The sequence below is a fragment of the Nicotiana tabacum genome, chromosome 19 (assembly GCF_000715075.1).
Source record: "Nicotiana tabacum cultivar K326 chromosome 19, ASM71507v2, whole genome shotgun sequence".
NCBI lineage: Eukaryota > Viridiplantae > Streptophyta > Magnoliopsida > Solanales > Solanaceae > Nicotiana > Nicotiana tabacum.
Window position 1 is genome coordinate 28,514,713 of NC_134098.1, and position 20,622 is coordinate 28,535,334.

Sequence of the window (20,622 nt, forward strand, 5' to 3'; positions counted from 1 at the left end):
TAGCCGTTAGCTCTTTGATTGCTTCTCCCCCTCGGGTGCACTTTTCTTCCATAGCTTTGATTAGTTAATCTGCACACATAGTAGATTCACATTAATCCAGTTTTTTTGATTTTAGTCAATCATTAAAATTTTAAACCTAACATACAGCATATACAAATTGAAATACATAAAAAGTGTGATAAGATTTTGTAGCAGGATACACTAGAATACAGGAAACCATAAACTAGAAAATACCAACTTCTCTTGTACTTTGTTTCTTTCAATTTCCCGGTTCAACGTCAGCCACTATCAGATGCTTCCAAAATTGTAGACACTCATATTTTTGCTCCTGACCTTATTAGTTCTAAAAAATGTATAAAGTAGCATGTTCTTCTCCGTAAGCCATGACGCTAGCAGTTCCAACATTGTTCTTTTGACCCTTTTCAGATTCTCCTTTCGTCTCTACTTTTCTCTTTTTATCCATTTCTTAATTTCCACTATTTTTTTTTGGGTAAATATTTCCACTATTTTTGTCATCATATATTGCCACTCAATAGTTCCCGCTGCAGATTGTCATTTTTCTATGCAGCTGAGTTCAGTCCTTCAGTTGAAAAGGTACTCTTGCAAAACTCCGTCATCTCATTGTTCAGGATTTTGACACTACTTTTATGTATGCCATTGCTTAATTATCTCAATTTGAAGTTAACTACTCAAATTTATTGTATAATTTGTACAATTTTGGGGCTAAGGGATCTATCTAAGCTGGTAAATGGTTAGTGTCAATACGCATGTTTCAATGTCATGGTATTTTACTCCACTCTCGCCTTTTCCCGCTTAGCCTACGGATTTTCACTTTAAATATTCAGTTTAAATAAGTCGAATTTTGTTAGATCAATAAATATATTCTTCCTCTCATTACTAAATCACTTGAATATGGAGCCTATGTTTTCCTGTAGGAAATCGTAGTCTTTCTGTCATAAGCATTGGTGTGAGTTTCGACACCTTGTTCACCATTTCTCCTCATCTAACTAATGTCTGCGTATGTCTTTTTCCTTAATTGCAGTAATTTGTTAAATACAGCTATGGCGATGGATGGTTGATTGAAAGAGATGAAGGTCTGAATACGCATAGGCTTTAGTGCACACCAGACTATTTCATTGGCATACAGAAGACCGCTATTTGTAGCTAACTCTTACTTGCTTGGGATTGAGGCGTAATTGTTGTTTTTGTTGTATATTATAGAGGACCGTTATTGTGGTGAATGTTTAGTTAAGTAGTAACAGAAAATGAGTTTTCATGCATTTGTTTGGTATTGCAAGCCGGTGGCGAATGGGATATGGGCCAAAGAAACTAATAGCGGTTTTGGTGCATATACACCTTGTGCTATTGAAACAGCTGATTGCATATCTTATTTGGTTCTCTTTGTGTTGTGTGCGTATCGGTTATGGCTGGTCAGGATGGACCACAAAATTCGGAGATTCCAGTTGAGGTCGAAATACTACAATTACATATTGATCCTCCTGGGAAGTTGTTGTGCTGCTGAAACCTTGCTCAGATTTTTTATGGGCATCTCAATCTTCAATCTGGATGCAGAAACTGGCCTTGCTCCTTATGAGGTTATATCTACTTCTTAGTGTGGTTTATGGGTTTTCATATTTTTCTCATGCCCTTCTGACATCGCGATTTTCCTTTTGTTCATGCAAAACTCATGCTTGTTTTCCTTCTCTTACCGACTTGTTTATGCATATCTGCAATTGCGTGTACCTATCAGAATTAGAAAAACCTGCAGTTGGCATGTATAACTATGCACAAATTTCCTTTCAAAGAAATTAAATCATCTTCCTCTTTCAATTTCTTAGGTATTTGGTAGGTGACTTATTGCGTGCTATGTAATTTAACTGCCTTAAGTTGGTAAAAAATTTACTTTAAGGTACTAGTCCTAGTGAATTCTTTATAGATAAGAATCACCCCAAAAGACTAATAATGGGAATCAAAACTACATGAACAATCAATCAATTCACTTTGTGCCAATCCCAAACTAGTTGGGTTACAGGATATGAGTCCTCTGTTTATGCTGCTCTAATTGGGCCCTTTCCATTCCAAAGTGGTAAGTCATTTGTTTTTTAAAGCAGGCTAACAGTGCTAGAAAACTAGAGGTTCTCTAATTCCCATATGGTTTGTTCGGTAGTTCACTTTGTTTACCAGACAACTCTGAGAGGTAGCTGAATTTTCCATATTCATTACACACTGGAGAGTGTCAATAAAGTCACCATGATTTACTCAGTTCTGAATTGCTTTTTTAACCGCATACACAGGCATATGTATTGTCAGTCTTAGGAAGTTCATCTCGCAATTTCACTATCCTGTTTTTTTTTATATCCTCTAGGGTAGCCATGTTGGGTTTATGGACGATAGGTAGATAGGTGACATTCCTCTCTTTGTTGCGTATATGTTATTTACATGATTTGTCCAATCTCTTCATTTTGTATCTCAGAAGGCATATCATTTTCTTGAAATGTTCCATCTTTTGCATAACCTTAATGTTTAGAGAGGCATCTGATCTTGCTATCCTCTTAGATTTGCTTGACAACTTTAAGTTGTCTACATCTCCTAATACTATAGCTTGCTCAATGGAAGGCTTAAGTCTTTACTTTGCAAATCTTCTCTTGCTTTGTTCAATCTAGAATCCAGCTGCATCTTTTTGTCTTTTTTTTGGTTGCAAAATTTGGAAAGAAAAGTTCCTTCTGAAATGTAGGTTTTTACGGTCTCTAGTTCCTGTGCCTGAGTAATTCATCTACTAAATGGACAAGAATGAGAGGTAAAAGCCCAAATGAGACATGTGGGGTAGCGTAGCCATATAAGGCCTTTAAGGGGCTGCAGTTACGGGCAGTGTGGTAGTTGGTACTTTACAACTATTCACCACAGGTAGCCAAATCATCTACTTCTTCAGATGATGCTCCATAGTCATTGTCCTGAGGTAAGTTCGTAAACCTGTTCAGCCTCATCTTAAAAAAAAAATGTTTCAGGATTTTAGAACTTGCTAGCTACTGAATCTTCAGAATTTAGATAGATACATGAAAGAACAAAATTGATCTACTTAATCGGTTATTATTTAAGTTTATGACAGAACTAAGATATATTCACCTATAATGAGTTAGCCGTTAACAATGACATTTTTAAAGTAATAGTCTGGAGGACTGATATTTATCTCACACTGGGTTTATATATTACGATTGTAGTCTTGAAATAATAGCTTTCCCTAATTTTCTGCCTGCTGGAAGGCTACTAGGTGTTCTTGCACCCGTGTTGAAGGCGTTGAAATAAATCAAGTGGATTATATCAATCCTAAAATAACAAATATTATAGCAATACAAAATTTGAATTATTTTTTTTAAGGTAAGGTAACAGTATATTCATCAGCACTAAGATGGTACTGGCAGTCAAATAATTACATATTACAGGGAACCCTGTGTCTTACAAGGAATCAAATAATCTAAAAGTGATTCTGCATCTAAAACATAGTTCTCTTTACACGAGAATTAGAAAGACAAAAAACAATTCAACTTAATTCTTTGTATGGTAATGGAACTAGTTCTATTCTCAAAACATCTATTATTCCTTTCTTTCCACACAGTCCACCTTATGCATACTGGAGCCATTCTCCACCATTTCTTCTGTGTGTTCTTTGTTTTAATGTTGTTCCAACATCATAGTAGGTCCTTTGTGATTCTTGGCATCATCCATTGGGTCTCAGCTAAGGCAAGAAACAACTGCCATCGTATACATCAGTTATCCTGCAATGTAGGAAGAGATGGTTATTACTCTCTTCCTTTTCTTGGCACAAAAAACATACTGGAGCTAATAAAAAAAACACATACTGGAGCTCAGCTGAATCCCCCTTTTTTGTAATACTTCATGAGTCAAGCAAGCTTTTCTGACAACAAGCCAAGTGAAACATGTCACCTTGAAGGAGGCTCTTGTTTTCCTGATAAGTTTCCATGGCCAATCTGAAAAGCAAGACGTATGCAGAGCCTCCAAAGTCTTCAGCATTTTAGCCACCCTTCCAATCTCCCAGTCATTTAACGGTCTTCTGAGGGAGAGGTTTCCATCCTTGAGAAGCCCATGCCTCCTCTATTGTATCCTCAGCTGTAGTTGAGGCAAAATTACAGCAGAATCTTTTTTTGATTCTTTTCTTTGCCATTCTCTTTCTATGCAATATCTTGAACGAGGTCATGTTTTCAAGCTTCTTTGCTCACATCTCTATTTTCTGAATATTCAACATACAGTCAACACAATGTGTTCCTTAAGTAACCTCAACACTGCGTTTTCCTTAAGTAACCAAAATGAAACAGATTAATCTCTAAGTTCTCAGTTTTAAGGAAAAACTTCATGTCACTTAAATTGCCTTCTTTGTTTGAAAGTCTATGGAGTTTAAGATGTTAATTAAACTTGTGTATTCTGTAGTGGAAAAACTATTAGAGTAAAGGTTGAAAATTTGCTTGATAGACCAAATGTCACGTCAAAGTTAAAAATTTGAATAATTATATGAATTTGAATCCTTGAAATTCTAAACATATAGAGCAATATTGTTTAATAGAATGATATCAAATGTTTTTAAACGTTCCAAAAGAGAAAGTGTCATATTTCTTATCAGTAATTAAAATTTTATTGATGACAGCACTAAGCTGCTGCCAAGTATATATAGCAAAGTACAGATGTAGTTCTTTTTATAAATTCAAGGAACAGATGGACTCTATCATTATGTATCAAATGGAAGTGTCATTAAATAGGATCTGACGGAGCATATCTTATAGATATGCAAAGGAACTGTAGTTTTATCAGATATGGAGTACAAGCACCAAGGAGGAGCTATAAACAGTAAGAGAAGCAAAAACAGCATATGGATAATGCACTGTATATAATGGACAAAAATGTAGACACTGATTTTGTCATTTGATTATACATGTAACAATATAAGAAATTCAAAACAAAGTTATATATTATACACATTCTTTTGATGATTTTGATACAAATGATATTTGGAACATCCTTTGCTGGTTATTCAAGTATTGGTGCTCATGCCTCTTTGAAATATCAAACAGCCGGATAGTTAATAGTCTGCAATATGATTAGTAGGTCTGACTGTGGAGAAGAAAAAAAGTTGCATGAGAGCTTGCATGCTCATAGATCTGATCAGCTCTTTACCTTTAGTTATACAGACCTGTGCAATTTTGATAACATTACTTGTACACCAGTCTAGTGAAAGTTCTTTCTTCATATATCTAGCCAACTGATATATGTACTCTTTTCTTCCAGATGGTTTATTTGAGCATTCAGGCACTTGCTTGGATTTCCATTGTTATTATGAATGTAGTGGAAACTAAAGTCTACATTAGAGAGTTCAGATGGTATGTCAGATTTGGAGTAATCTATGTTTTGGTAGGTGAACTTGTGATCCTCAACTTCATTCTTTCAATGCGGAGTTTCTACTCAAGGTGAGTGTGATGTTATTATTTTTGTCAAATTAGCTCTTTGAGGTAACTTCCCTTCTCAGGGCTTATTAATTTGTTCAAGTGCTCTGGTCAATTTCATGAGTGTTGGACGACAGCTGCAAGGGCTTTCCTATTCAGGAAAAAGAAATTAAATATGAATTTGTCAGAGAAAAAGAAGTGCAGTTGGATATTAATATACTCCCCATTAATTATGAGAATTTGATTAATGGAAGTGGCTGTAAGAAATAAAATACGAAGGAATCCGTACAATTCAAAAGCGAAATGAGTTTGAGCAACAACAACAACAACAACAACAACCCAGTATAATCCCATTAGTGGGGTCTGGGGAGGGTAGTTTGTACGCAGACCTTACCCCTATCCTGAGGTAGAGAGGCTGTTTCCGATAGACCCTCGACTCCCTCCCTCCAAGAACTCCCCACCTTGCTCTTGGGGTGACTCGAACTCACAACCTCTTGGTTGGAAGTGGAGGGTGCTCACCACTAGAGCAACCCACTCTTGTCCACTAGAGCAACCCACTCGAAATGAGTTTGAGCAATCAACAAAATTCTCCACCTATCTTCTCCAAAGAGAAAACAAGGATTGCACACGGAATTTTAAAAAGAAAAAAAGCTACTCTGACATGAATGTATGAAAAATAGCTCCTGTATATGCAAGAGAACTTTGCATCTAGTCAGATAGTTCTCGTCAAGAAAAAAACAGAAAGAGCTGAAACATGTGTCATCCTTAGCATTATATGCTCGGTAAGAAACATTGGGAACTCAGATGGTAAGAAAACACTAAAATAAACCTGGTGTATTAGATTTGGAGCCTTAGCAAGTGGAGATCAAAGGTGGGTTTTATTATTCTTTTTGTTGTTTAAGGATGCTGGAAAATAAAAGATCCAGCTACCATATCGCCAAATCAGTAAATAATAACTTGGTGATTTTCAGATTTGCTTTGCTGAATTTCAGAAGCTGATTTTTGTCATGTGAGAAGGGACAGGAGAAAATATGTTATTGATATTGGATGATAAATACAATACAAGAGGTCCCTATTTATAGCTATACACTACAAGGAGATATTACTCCTCTTCCAATGTGGGACAAGACTACACTATACATATCTTTAAACTAACACTCCCCTCAAGCCGGTGCATACACATCATATGTACCGAGCTTGTTACACATGTAACTAATACGAGAACCAGTAAGAGACTTAGTGAAAATATCTGCTAGTTGATCATTCGACTTTACAAACTTTGTAACAATATCTCCTGAAAGTATTTTTTCTCTGACAAAGTGATAGTCGATCTCAATGAGTTTAATCCTCTCATGGAACACCGGATTTGATGCAATATGAAGAGCAACTTGGTTATCACACACTAGTTCCATCTTGCTGATTTCTCCGAACTTTAACTCCTTGAGCAACTGCTTGACCCAAACTAACTCACACGTCGCCATAGCCATGGCCCAATATTCGGCTTCGGCGCTAGATGGAGCAACTGCATTCTGTTTCTTGCTCTTCCACGAGACCAAATTACCTCCTACTAGAACACAATATCCAGACGTAGAACGTCTATCAAAAGGTGATCCTGCCCAATCAGCATTTGTGTACCCAACAATCTGCGCGTGGCCTCGATCCTCAAATAGTAATCCTTTGCCTGGAGCTGACTTTATATACCGAAGAATGCGAACAACTGCATCCCAGTGACTATCATAGGGAGAATCCATAAACTGACTTACAACACTCACCGGAAAAGAAATATCAGGTCTAGTCACTGTGAGGTAATTCAATTTGCCAACCAACCTTCTATATCTCGTAGGGTCTCTAAGAGGCTCCCCCTGTCCAGGCAGAAGCTTAGCATTCGCATCCATAGGAGAGTCAATAGGTCTACAACCCATCATTCCAGTCTCCTCAAGAATGTCTAAGGCATACTTTCGCTGTGAAATAACAATACCTGAGCTAGACTGAGCGACCTCAATACCTAGAAAATACTTCAATCTGTCCAGATCCTTAGTCTGGAAGTGCTGAAAGAGATGTTGCTTCAGATTAGTAATACCATCCTGATCATTACCAGTAATAACAATATCATCAACATAAACCACTAGATAAATATACAAATTAGGAGTAGAATGCCGATAAAACACAGAGTGATCAGCCTCACTACGAGTCATGCCGAACTCCTGAATAATTATGCTGAACTTACCAAACCAAGCTCGAGGGGACTGTTTCAAACCTGCGCAATCTGCACACACAACCATTAAACTCCCCCTGAGCAACAAAACCAGGTGGTTGCTCCATATAAACTTCTTCCTCAAGATCACCGTGGAGAAAAGCATTCTTAATGGCTAACTGATAAAGAGGCCAATGACGTATAACAACCATGGACAAAAAGAGACGAATAGATGCTACTTTAGCCACGGGAGAGAAAGTATCACTATAATCAAGCCCAAAAATCTGAGTATATCCTTTTGCAACAAGACGAGCCTTAAGCCGATCAACCTGGCCATCCGGGCCGACTTTGACTACATAAACCCAACGACAACCAACAATAGACTTACCTGCAGGAAGAGGAACAAGCTCCCAAGTGCCACTCGCATGTAAAGCAGACATCTCGTCAATCATAGCATGTCGCCATCCTGGATGAGATAATGCCTCACCTGTAGACTTAGGGATAGAAACAGTGGACAAAGAAGATATAAAGGCATAATGAGGTGGCGACAGACGATGATAACTTAAACCGACATAGTGAGGATTATGATTAAGTGTTTGCGGAGTGCAATTGGTTGATTAAGAGGAGACAAGTCCGCAGTAGGTGCAGAATCTGATGCGGGGCGTGAATCACCTGGGCCTGATGCTGGATGTGGACGACGATGATAAGTCAAGAGTGGTGGAGCTGCAGAAGGTTGAACTGGATTATGCGGAGGAACTGGAGCTATAGGTGGTGGAGCTACAACCGGAGCTGTAGGTGGTGGAACTGGAGCTATAGGTGGTGGAGCTACAACTGGAGCTGTAGGTGGTGGAGTTGGAGTGACTGAATCTCCAAAAGATGAAACTGGTAGTACCTCAGAAATATCTAAGTGATGACCTGAACCTGTGAAGTATGATTGGGTTTCAAAGAAGGTAACATCAGCGGACATAAGGTACCGCTAGAGGTCAGGAGAGTAGCATCGATACCCCTTTTGTGTTCTCGAGAAACTCAGAAATGCGCACTTAAGAGCACGAGGAGCTAACTTATCTGTTCCTGGAATAAGGTTATGGACAAAACAAGTGCTTCCAAAGATACGAAGTGGAAGAGAGAACAAAGGTAAGTGGGGAAACATGACAGAGAATGGAACTTGGTTCTGGATAGCAGAAGATGGCATACGATTAATAAGATAGCAAGATGTAAGAACTGCATCCCCCCAAAAACGCAACGGAGCATGGGATTGTATGAGTAGGGTACGAGCAGTTTCAATAAGATGTCTATTCTTTCTTTCAGCTACCCCATTTTGTAAAGATGTGTACGGACAAGATGTTTAATGAATAATCCCATGAGATTTCATAAACCGCTGAAATGGGGAAGACAAATACTCTCGGGCATTATCACTACGAAATGTGCGAATAGAAACCCCAAATTGATTTTGAATTTCAGCGTGGAAGGTCGGGAAAATAGAAAACAGCTCAGATCGATTTTTTATCAAAAATATCCAAGTGCACCTGGAATAATCATCAATGAAACTGACAAAGTAGCGGAATCCCAAGGTGGAACTGACCCGACTAGGACCCCAAACATCTGTATGGACTAAAGTAAAAGGTAACTCTGCTCGATTATCAAGACGCCGAGGGAAATAGGAGCGAGTATGCTTACCGAGCTGACATGACTCACACTTTAGAGCTAACAAGTGAGATAAACCAGATACCATTTTCTGAAGTTTTGACAAACTGGGATGTCCCAACCGTTTATGTAATAAATCTGGTGAATCAGTAACAGGACAAGTTGTAGAAGAAAGACAAGATGTGAGTCCATGTGATTTAGCAAGGATAAGGTAATAAAGTCTGTTTGATTCACGCCCGGTACCAATGATCCGCCCCGTACTGCGTTCCTGTATAAAAACATGGTCATCAAGAAATAAAACAGCGCATTTAAGTGATTTGGCTAAGCGACTAACATCTATGAGATTAAAAGGACTATTGGGAACATAAATGACTGAATCTAAAGGTAAGGACGGAAGTGGACTTGCTTGACCTATTGCAGTTGCCATGGTTTGAGACCCATTGGCCATTGTGACTTTTGGAAGAGATTGAGAATACGAAATAGTAGTGAAAAGAGATTTGTTGCCAGAAATATGATCTGATGCACCTGAATCAATGACCCAAGACTCAGAGGATGAAGATTTGGAGAAAGAAGTCGCGCTATTACCTGTTTGAACAACAGAAGCTATCTCAGAAGATGTCTGCTTACATGCTTTATACTGAAGGAACTCAATATAATCTGCTAAAGAAACCATCCGACTATTCAAAGCATCGGTTCCCATGTCGCTACAATTTGTAGTAGTAGGGTTAACTTGAAATAGTGAAAATAAGCAACTCCTGTGAGAAAACTGAAGAAATAGCTTGAAAAACACTGTTTACAGCAGGAAAACAGAACACTGTTCTGCGTCGGAAACATTGTTCACGCCGGAAACACTGTAGCTCGCCGGAAAATTCCAAACCTGTCAGAATTTGTCGTAACCAGGATGGATAGACTCGGAATTCTTTTGCGAGCAAGCTGTCCTGAAGAAATGTTTTCAAAAAATGGCCGGAAAGGTCACTGTTCATGCCCGAAAAATATAAAAGTGGTCGGAATTTGATTTGAATTAGATGGGAAAGGCTCGGAATTTTGAGGAGAGCACACTGTCCTGAAGAAGTTTCGCGAAATAATGGCCGGAACCCTCGTCGGAAAAGTTGTTGCCGGCGCGTGGAGGAGCGTGGCGGCTTTTCTGCTGGATAAAATTTCAGGGGTTGGTCGTCGGAGGGTGATCTACCTCGTGGTGGTGTTGGTTTTAGCACAACACCGACAGAAAGTAACTTTCACTTAGACAAGCCTTAGGTCACCGGAAAAATTGCACAATGACTAAGTTCTTTCTCCCCGGTTAACGCTGGAATGGCGCACAACGATCTTTTCTCACTAATGCTCTGATACCATGTGAGAAGGCACGGGAGAAAATATGTTATTGATATTGGATGATAAATACAATACAAGAAGTCCCTATTTATAGCTATACACTACAAGGAGATATTACTCCTCTTCCAATGTGGGACACGACTACACTATACATATCTGTAAACTAACATGTCATATATGATTAATAGAAGGCCTTTGTCTTAAAATATATCAAGCCTTTTAACTTTCCATAGTGGGGGCTAGTAGAGGAGAGTATGCAACGTTCAAGGAGAGTAGTGGTTTAATAGTCAAGTAGGATAAAACTTGCAACTAGCACGGTGAATTGGTAGTAGTAGATGCAAGAACAAATGAAAAAAATTGTAAATATTTAGCAAGATAAATGGGAACCAGATAGGAATTATATTTTGGGGTCCTGTAGCCAACTCAATAGGAAAACAAGGTAGAGGAAACGATGTGAATTTGAGTAGATATAAATCATGTGTCCCGGAATCACAAACTTAGTATAGACTACTGTATTAGGAAACTTTACGACTATGAGTCCAATGCTACTACCAAAAGTTCCCAAATACTACAATTACACATCTTATATATTTCCTCCATCCCAATTTATGTGATGGTGTTTGACTGGCCCGATTTTTTTTTTTTGTATAACCGTTGACTTGTGTGCACCTCGACTAGTTCCACGAGATACTTACTACCTCCCACCAGTAACAGATACTAGGTAACTATGTCCTCCAAGGCTTGGACAGATGGGAAGAAATTACCTAGTATTTTCTTTTCCTCCGCTGGTATTTGAACCTGAGAGCTCATGGTTCTCAACCCACTTCGTTGACCACTAGGCCACACCCTTGGGTGCAACTGGCACGGAGTTTAAGAACGAAAGAAAGACTTTTGAAACTTGTGGCACAAACATTTTTGTGACTATAAATCATCTCATTAAAGGAAAAATAGGTAAGTTTAAAGTTAAATTGTTTCTAAATATAGAAATGTATCATTCGTTTTTTGGGACAAACTAAAAAGGAAAGTTTGTCACATAAAATTGGTCAAAGGCAGTAATTCTTTTTGAATGAAGCTAGGGATTATTTCATCCCAACATGTGAGAAAAATAAACTAACGCAAGCTGGCTATGACGAATCAATAAGACTTGAGCAGGATGGTTTTCATAGTTAGTGTAAAGCCAAAAGATAACTCTAGAGAATAACGATAGAATGAGAGACCAATTTCGTGAAAAACCTCTCCAAAGCTAAGAGTAAAACCCACAAAACTTCGGTCCATCAAAAGCTCCACTTGACCATAGTAGATTCACAAAAGTCCTCCAAAATGGTCACAACACCGGTGCCGAATCGGGAGAAACAATAGCAACAGGAGTAACAAGAAAATAAGTGAAGAATGAGAAAGAATCACACAGAAACAAGCAACTGTTTGTGGCTCAAGTCTACAGCTAAAGATCTTTAAACACAATCTCCACCATTCAGATCCGAAATATAGGATGTTAGGATATCCCACAAAATTTTAGCTCGTTCTACCGTTGAACGAATAAGAAAACACAATTTCAAGCTGGCAGGTCACATAAAAATTCTGCAGCAAAGAGAATTTTTTTTTCCTCTCTTTTCTTGAAAAACGGCTGCTCTAATCTCTCTCTTTGCCACTAAGGAGCCTTTTATAAAAGTTTAAGAAGAAACCAAATCCAAACAAAAAGGAATTTAGACCAAACCCAAACCCACACAAAATTTGAGAATGACAATTAGGCCACTTGGTTGGAAAAGTGGGCGTGGGCCCAACAAACTTCCCCTCCAGTCAAAGGAGATCAATAAGTCTTCAAGCATAAGAAGTGTTAGACAGGCTTCACGCCTGCCAGTTGTCTGCAAACTGATTCTTATTTGCAGTCACCACCTTTGCTAGCATATCAGAAGGATTATCATCAGTGAATCTTCGTAACCTCAAACAATTTTCTTCCACAGGCATTCTGACCCAATGATACTTTCTATTGATATATTTCATTTTAGAATGAAAAGTGGAGTGTTTGGTGAGGCAGTTAACACTCTGATTGTCCCAAAATAGAGCATACTACGATTGCTAAAAGCCAGATCAAGTAAACTTTTTCATTTACAACAATTTCTTGGATCCTTCAGTTATAGTAATGTATTCCGCTTCTGTGGTGGACAGAGTTATTCACTTTTGTAAGCTGGTACCTTCTTAAACGCATTTAAGTTTTTACCTCTTCAAAGAATATGTAGGCTTTAAGGTCTGGTGCTTATTTTTTCTAAACAAAGAAGTGAAGTTGCAAGCTTTTCTATGAGAACAGGAATAACTGAACATATTCTGTTCAAAAGAAGAGTGAAGAGGAGTGCATGTAACTTGAAAGAGATGGATTGCAAGAACTAGACTGTTGTTTTCTGTACAGTAGGATTTTGATTCTCGACTCACAACTTGTCTTCATTCGTTCAATACCTTAATAAGCAACCCTATCTGATTGCATTGCAAGATGCTTATCTGTATGTAAACTTATGCTATCTAAATCGGCACGGCGTACTCATAGCTTTTACTAAATTGTGCAGGTTTACACTGTACATCTATTACAGTTCAGTCATCTGTCAGGTACTTGTGATGTCCTTATCATCTATTAGCTTTTACTGGTTGCATTTTTGCACCTTTTCCAGCTTTCAAAATTAATCAGTCATATAATCTTTCAAGGGGATTTGCCCAGGATTAGAATTGATTTACCTTGTCGAAAAGATATATTGATTTTGAATGGAGTCTAGAAGTATTTCTTTTCTGTAATATGTAGTGTCCTGAATATCAGACTACGTAAAACTACATTCAAGTAGTTCGATCATGTTGAGGTGTGTAACCATCTCATCTAAAAGCTTAAGCTGTTAGAGAGAACACACTTCTATTTACTTAATTATGTCTTCAACACGCCCCCGCACGTGCAGGCTTGATTCTTTTTGATGAGCCAAGCACGTGGAAATTCTTTTTGATATTGGGCGGCGGTGAGACTCGAACCCAGGACCTCAGCCTGCTCTGATACCATGTTGAAGTGTGTAACCACCTCATCTAGAAGCTTAAGCTGTTAGAGAGAACATACTTTTATTTACTTAATTATGTCTTCAACAGATCAGTCATGAAATGTATTTACATATGCAAAGGAACAAAGAAAATCTTGACCATATTTAGCTGGAGGAAATTGTGATACAGGCTGCATTCTGGTACTTAAGTTTATCTCTTGTTCTGAAATGAATAGGCAACTAACAGATGTATGTTGTAGTTTCACTAGTTCTTAATAGTACAAGACCAAATATTATACCTTAATTACCTACATTTTGTTCCACTAGAGATTGGATTACTAAATCTGAAATGTCTGTGATGCAGATTTTATTTGGGGCTCTGCTTCTTGTTCATCTTCCTAATTTGGATCCTTTCTCTGGCTATGTTCCACTAAGGAGTGAGTCCATTGATTACAATAATGATGAAACAGTTGGAGCAGACCGTATTTGCCCTGAGAGATATGCAAGCATTCTGTCAAGTCAGTGGGTTCTGCCTTTTAGTTTTAACCCTGGCCAGTTAATCCTGAAGTGGTTTCATTTGGGTTATACTATAAGAAAGTTGGTAAAAACTATTGCACTGATTTGCACTTGCGGATTTTGCATTCATCTCTTGTTAATTCTTTCAAACTACAATGACTTTATGCCTTTTGTATTTAATGAACTTGAATCTAATTTTCTTATGAGTTTTCATAACCGAAAAATGGTAGGTCCTATGGGAATCGAACTATCTTCTATCAATGGCTAAATGATAATTGGAGTTCCTTAACTCTGGTAGGGATTTCTTTTGGATGGATAACTCCCCTCTTGCAACAAGGCTGTAACAGACCAATCACTGAAAAGGATGTCTGGAAGTTGGATACATGGGATCAGTCTGAGACATTGAGTGCAAGGTTTGTAATCGGTGTATCTTTTTCCCTCAATATTGGCATAATCAGCTGTTAGACAGTGTTGTTACACATTATCCATTTCAACTCTTCAGATTCCAAAAATGTTGGGCTGAAGAATCTCAGAGGAAAAAACCATGGCTTCTTCGTGCTTTGAATTGCAGTCTTGGAGGCAGGTATGATTTTTGCTACATTCTATTCACAACAGTCTTCTTTTGCCTAAGTATTGAGAAAGCAACCATATTTGTGCTTCTTCTTCCACCGCTATGCAGATGAGTCTTACTCTTATATCTTTCTGCAATTTTCTACAGGTTCTGGTATGGAGGCCTCTTCAAAGTAATGTGCTTAGTCCTTGGAGTTTGTCATAAAATCTAGTTATCTTTTCCTTAAAGTTTAGTTTTTCTACTAGATATTAAGAGTTGTTTTATAGCTTTCTGCAGTTTTCTACAGGTTCCAATAATGTTGGCAATATGTCTTTTGGGTTCTTCTAACTGCTCTTAGTGTAGTTAACTATTCACAAGTCTTTCTTCATATCATCACTTTGCATATGATATAAGGTGCTGACTTGTCTTCTGCGATGATAATTGTCACTTTGATTATGTTCCTTATAAATTTGTTTTTTAGTAAAGTTCAAACCATTTGACAAAGTGAATCTCTCTGCCATTAAGTTTTATCTCCGCCTGTCATGTTTTGCCTAAGTGCATCCACATGCCAGTATTTGGAAATTGACTTTTCTGGTTTAAAGAAGGCTTAAGAATGCTACAAGGAGGTAAGGATGCTGGACTTGTTTTATTCAGCAAAAATTGAAATGGGAAGAGGACAAGGACGTTGATGCTTGCAAGACGAAAAGATTAATGGAGGAAGAGGAAATTTGCACAGAGCAAGATATTTGTAGTTCAGTGAGGGGAATGGAGGGAAATGTATAACCTGCTAGCAGAGATCTGTGGAAATCGGTTCCACAAGCCACACATCCCTTTTCTTGTTGTGTGAATGTGCAGGAGGAGTTTCCTTTTCTTTTATCTTTGTTTCTTTTTGGCTTAGGTGTGTGGTTAGAACCTTTTTAGAGAATAAACCCTTTTCAGAGTTGAAAACGACAGGGTAGCTATAAAGAAGACTGACAAGATTAAGTGTTGTGTATTGAGGGAGACAATGGACAATATTAACGGTAAAGATAAAATGTGATAGCAGAACTAACCAAATGGTTGTAATGCTTGTTGGGCTGGAGAAGCAGTGGCAAGCAGGTATCTGCAGCTTGTGATGCATGAAGGGTGAATGGAGGAGAGAAAGATGGGACACAAGGCAGATCTTCCACCCATGCGATTTAGATCAAACAGAAGGAAAAATGTGTGGTCATGCATATTTTTGTTGTAGGTCAATTTGGGGGTGCTAGAACTTTGCTTTTGCTGATTTTATATAAGTTGAGTGTAGAAGAGATCGTTTTTGCTCATCCCTCCCTCTTGTATAGATTCTGGATTCTCAGCAGTGCAAATTGAGTAACCTTTTTGCTTACTAATAGGGAAGAAAATTTTATCTCTGAACTGATTTTCTTTCTTACTAGTTTTCAACTTCATCCTGATATTCAGGCTCCTATCCATCATTCCATCTAAAAGAATTCATGCTGGAATCTTCTCTGTGGTTACCTATAATTTTCTATCACCATGGCAATATATTTTTGGCTTACACTTTCCCGTCTGGAACTGAAACTTATTTGGGTCATCTTTTAACTTTCTGCCATTTCTGATTTTTAAGTTCTTTGTGAATATTCTTTTTTTTGTGCCAATTCTTAGGTTGGTAGTGATCTTTGCCAGTTTGTGGGACCACTACTGCTTAATCGTCTTTTAAAGGTAACTTTTGGTTGTTGGGCTTTTGTTTACTTTGATCTCCTCTAATTCAGTGTTTTATGCATTTAAACTTACCTGTAATTTTCTCGTAGTTAGTACACACTCAACACATATGAGAAAGGTCTTTTTATTTTGTAAACATTGATTTGCCAATGACTAATTAATAAGGAATACAAAGTCTACACTTGTGATACATTCTCATTGAGGGAATCAGAGAATCTAACTAGTCTAACAATGTCACATCCATCGGCTTATCAATCTTTACTTCCAAACCTTCTTCAACCACTGCTAATACAATATGTAAGTCAAATTAACTAGTTAATTGAAGCTCAATCAAATTATGTCAAATGGGACAATGGTGTAATTACAAGTTAAAGAACATAATTTGGTAGAGAGTGCACTTTGTTTAATGGCAGAAGTGTTTGTGATCCATCTTACCTTAATATAGAGATTAGTCTATTGTGCCTTCACTAGATATATCCATAAGCATATGCGATGTTAACAAGATTGAATATGTAGTAAATTGTGAAAGAGAGTCTTTAGGAGGACTAATCCCATTCTGTGTTTCCTCCTCTTTGAGCTGTTACCTTGTATGCCGTAGCTGTTTTGATTTTCATATTATGCATGGAAGTAATGCACTCTTCTGGGTTCACTAATATTATATCTCTTCATTATTAACTTGATATTGCTTACAGTCTCTGGAACGAGGCGAACCAACTTGGGTCGGCCACCTATATGCTTTTCTGATTTTTGTTGGGGTGGTAAGATTCAATCTTCATCATATTAAAAGCTTATAATTCGTTGCTTTCATTCAAATAGCACGTAGTTTTCTTCTTGCTCGCGGCTGGATAGTTCAGAAGCTTGATTCTCTGGGCATTCGATTAGCTTGTCTTATTTAAATAATTTTATTTTATCTATCCCATATACGTACATATACATATATACATATACATATATACATATATATATATATATATATATATATATGTGAGATAGTTATGTAATTAGTCCGAGTCCCACATTGAATAGGAATAGAATATGTATTATGTATAGTTATAAATAGGGCTCATTGTATTGTAATTAACACATCTATAATATTATTTTTTTCCGTGCTTTCTCACATGGTATCAGAGCATTGGTGAGAAAAGATCTCGGTGCGTCATTCCATCGTAACCGGGAAGAAAGAACTTAGTCATTGTGCAATTTTTCTGGTGACCTAAGGGTTGTCCACGTGAAAGTCATTTTCTGTTACAAAAAACAACACCACCACGAGGTAGATCACCCTCCGGTGATCAACCCTAGAAAATTTTTCCGGCAGAAAAGCTGCCAAGCACCAACAACAGAGAATTTTCCGGCGAGGGTTCCGACTCATGCGCTGTGCGTGAGCCACTTTCCGGTCATTTTTCGCAAAGCTTCTTCAGGACAGCTTGCTCACCCTTTAATTTAGAGCCTACCAATCCAATTTAAACCAAATTCCGATCAATACTATTTCCCATTCTCAATTTGTTCCAACGGTCACAACGGTCAATGGGTCTCAAACCATGGCAACTGGAATAGGTCAAGCAAGTCCGCTTCCTTCCTTGCCTTTGAATTCAGTTCTTTATGTCCACGATAGTCCTTTTAATCTCTTAGCCGTTAGCAGCTTAGCCAAATCACTTAATTGCCTCTGTTTTATTTCTTGATGACCTTGTTTTTATACAGGAACGTAGTACGGGGCAGATCATTGGTACCGGGCGTGAATCAAATGGACTTTATTACCTTATCCTTGCTAAATCACATGAACCTACATCAACGGCTTATTCTGTTACTGGTTCACCAGATTTATTACATTAACGATTGGGACATCCTAGTTTATCAAAACTTCAGAAAATGATACCTGGTTTATCTCATTTGTCCACTCTAAAGTGTGAGTCATGTCAGCTCGGGTAGAGTTACCTTTCACTTTAGTCCATTAAGATGTTTCGGGTCCTAGTCGGTTCAGTTCTACCTTGGGATTCTGCTACCTTGTCAGTTACATTGATGATTATTCCAGGTGCACTTGGATATTCTTGATGAAAAATCGATCTGAGTTGTTTTCCATTTTTCAGACCTTCCACGCTGAAATCCAAAATCAATTTGGGGTTTCTATCCGCACATTTTATAGTGATAATACCTCAGAGTATCTGTCTTCTCCATTTCAACAGTTTTTGAACTCTCATGGGATCATTCATCAAACATATTGTCCATACACATCTCAACAAAAGGGGTTAGCAGAAAGGAAGAATAGGCATCTCATTGAGACTACTCGTACCTTACTCATACAATCTCATATTCCGTTGCGTTTTTTGGGGGATGCAGTTCTCACATCTTGTTATCTTATTAATCGTATGGCATCCTCAGCTATCCAGAATCAAGTTCCATTCTCTGTGTTGTTTCCTCACTCACCCTTGCTCTCTCTTCCACCTCGTGTCTTTGGGAGCACATGTTTTATTAATAACCTTACTCCAGGAAAAGATAAGTTAGCTCCCCGTGCTCTTAAGTATGTATTCTAGGTTACTCGAGAATGCAAAAGGGATATCGATGATACTCACTTGACCTTCAATGGTGCCTAATGTCTGCTGATGTTACTTTCTTTGAAACTCAGCCATACTTCACAGGCCTAGGTGATCACTTAGATATTTATGAGGTGCTACTAGTTCCATCTTTTGGAGATTCAGTCACTATTTCCCTTCACCTTCCTCCACGGCTCCATCACCTACTGCTCCAACTTTAGCTCTAGCTCCACCACCCATAGCTCTTCCTACATCCTCAACCACAGAAGTCTTACCTATGCCAACCATTTAGGAATCTAGTGTTGCTCCTCCTAGGTCCCCAGCCACAAGAAGACCACTCTTGACTTATCGTCATTGTCCGCGCCAGCATCAGGCCTAGCTGATTCACTTCCTGCACCTGACCCAGCTTCTACTTCGGGTTTGCCTCCTCCTGGTTCACCAATTGCACTTCGGAAAGGTATACGGTCCAAACTTAATTCTAATCCCCATTATGTCGGTTTAAGTTATCATCGTCTGCCATCACCCCATTATGCGTTTGTATTATCTTTGTCCTCTGTTTCTATCCCTAAGTCTACAGGCGAAACACTATCTCATCCAGGATGACGACCTGCTATGATTGACGAGATGTCTGTTTTACATACGAGTGGTACTTGGGAGCTTGTTCCTCTTCCTTCAGGTAAATCTGCTATTGGTTGTCGCTGGGTGTGTGTAGTCAAAGTTGGTCTAGATGGCCAGGTTGATCGACTTAAGGCTCTTCTTGTTGCCAAAGGATATACTCAGATATTTGGTCTCGATTATAGTGATACTTTCTCTCCCGTGGCTAAAATAGCACTAGTCCGCCTTTTTCTATCCATGGCTGCTGTTCGCCATTGGCCTCTCTATCAGTTGGACATTAAGAATGCTTTTCTTCACGGTAACCTTGAGGATGAAGTTTATATAGAGCAACCACCTGGTTTTGCTGCTCAGGGGGAGTCTAGTGGCCTTGTATGTCGGTTGTGTCGGTCCCTCTATGGTCTAAAGCAGTCTCCTCGAGCCTGGTTTGGTAAGTTCAGCATAGTTATTCAGGAGTTTGGCATGACTCATAGTGAAACTGATTACTCTGTGTTTTATCGGTATTCTGCTTCAAATCTCTGTATTTATTTAGTGGTTTATGTTGACGATATTATTATTACCGGCAATGATCATGATGGTATTAATAAGTTGAAGCAGCATCTCTTTCAACACTTTCAGACTAAGGATCTGGGCAGATTAAAACACTTTCTGGGTATTGAGGTCGCTTAGTCTAGCTCAGGTTTTGTGATCTCACAACGGAAGTATGCCTTAGACATTCTTGAGGAGACATGAATGATAAGCTGTAGACCCGTTGACACTCCTATGGATCCGAATTCTAAACTTCTGCCAGGTCAGGGGGAGCCGCTTAGCGATCCTGCAAGATATAGGTAGTTGGTTGGTAAATTAAATTACCTCACAGTGACTAGACCTGATATTTCTTTTCCTGTGAGTGTTATGAGTCAGTTTATAGATTCTCCATGTGATAGTCATTGGGATGTAGTTGGTCGCATTCTTCGGTATATAAAATCAGATCTAGGCAAAGGATTATTGTTTGAGGATCGAGGCCATGAGCAAATCGTTAGATACTCAGATGCTGATTGGACAGGATCACCTTCTAATAGACGTTCTATGTCTGGATATTGTGTTTTAG

General features: G+C 38.4%; 1 protein-coding gene across 1 annotated transcript in view; it reads left to right on the forward strand.

Moving 5' to 3' along the window:
• The first annotated feature begins 210 nt into the window (after positions 1-210).
• LOC107802169 (ABC transporter C family member 12) overlaps positions 211-20,622 on the forward strand; it is a 71,902-nt gene continuing 51,490 nt past the window's right edge. The window contains 10 exon segments of the mRNA XM_075239797.1: positions 211-594; positions 1,043-1,595; positions 5,296-5,474; positions 13,176-13,215; positions 13,990-14,143; positions 14,440-14,554; positions 14,644-14,724; positions 14,860-14,884; positions 16,336-16,392; positions 17,085-17,150. Coding sequence (XP_075095898.1) covers positions 1,266-1,595; positions 5,296-5,474; positions 13,176-13,215; positions 13,990-14,143; positions 14,440-14,554; positions 14,644-14,724; positions 14,860-14,884; positions 16,336-16,392; positions 17,085-17,150 — 1,047 coding nt within the window. The 5' untranslated portion in view covers positions 211-594; positions 1,043-1,265.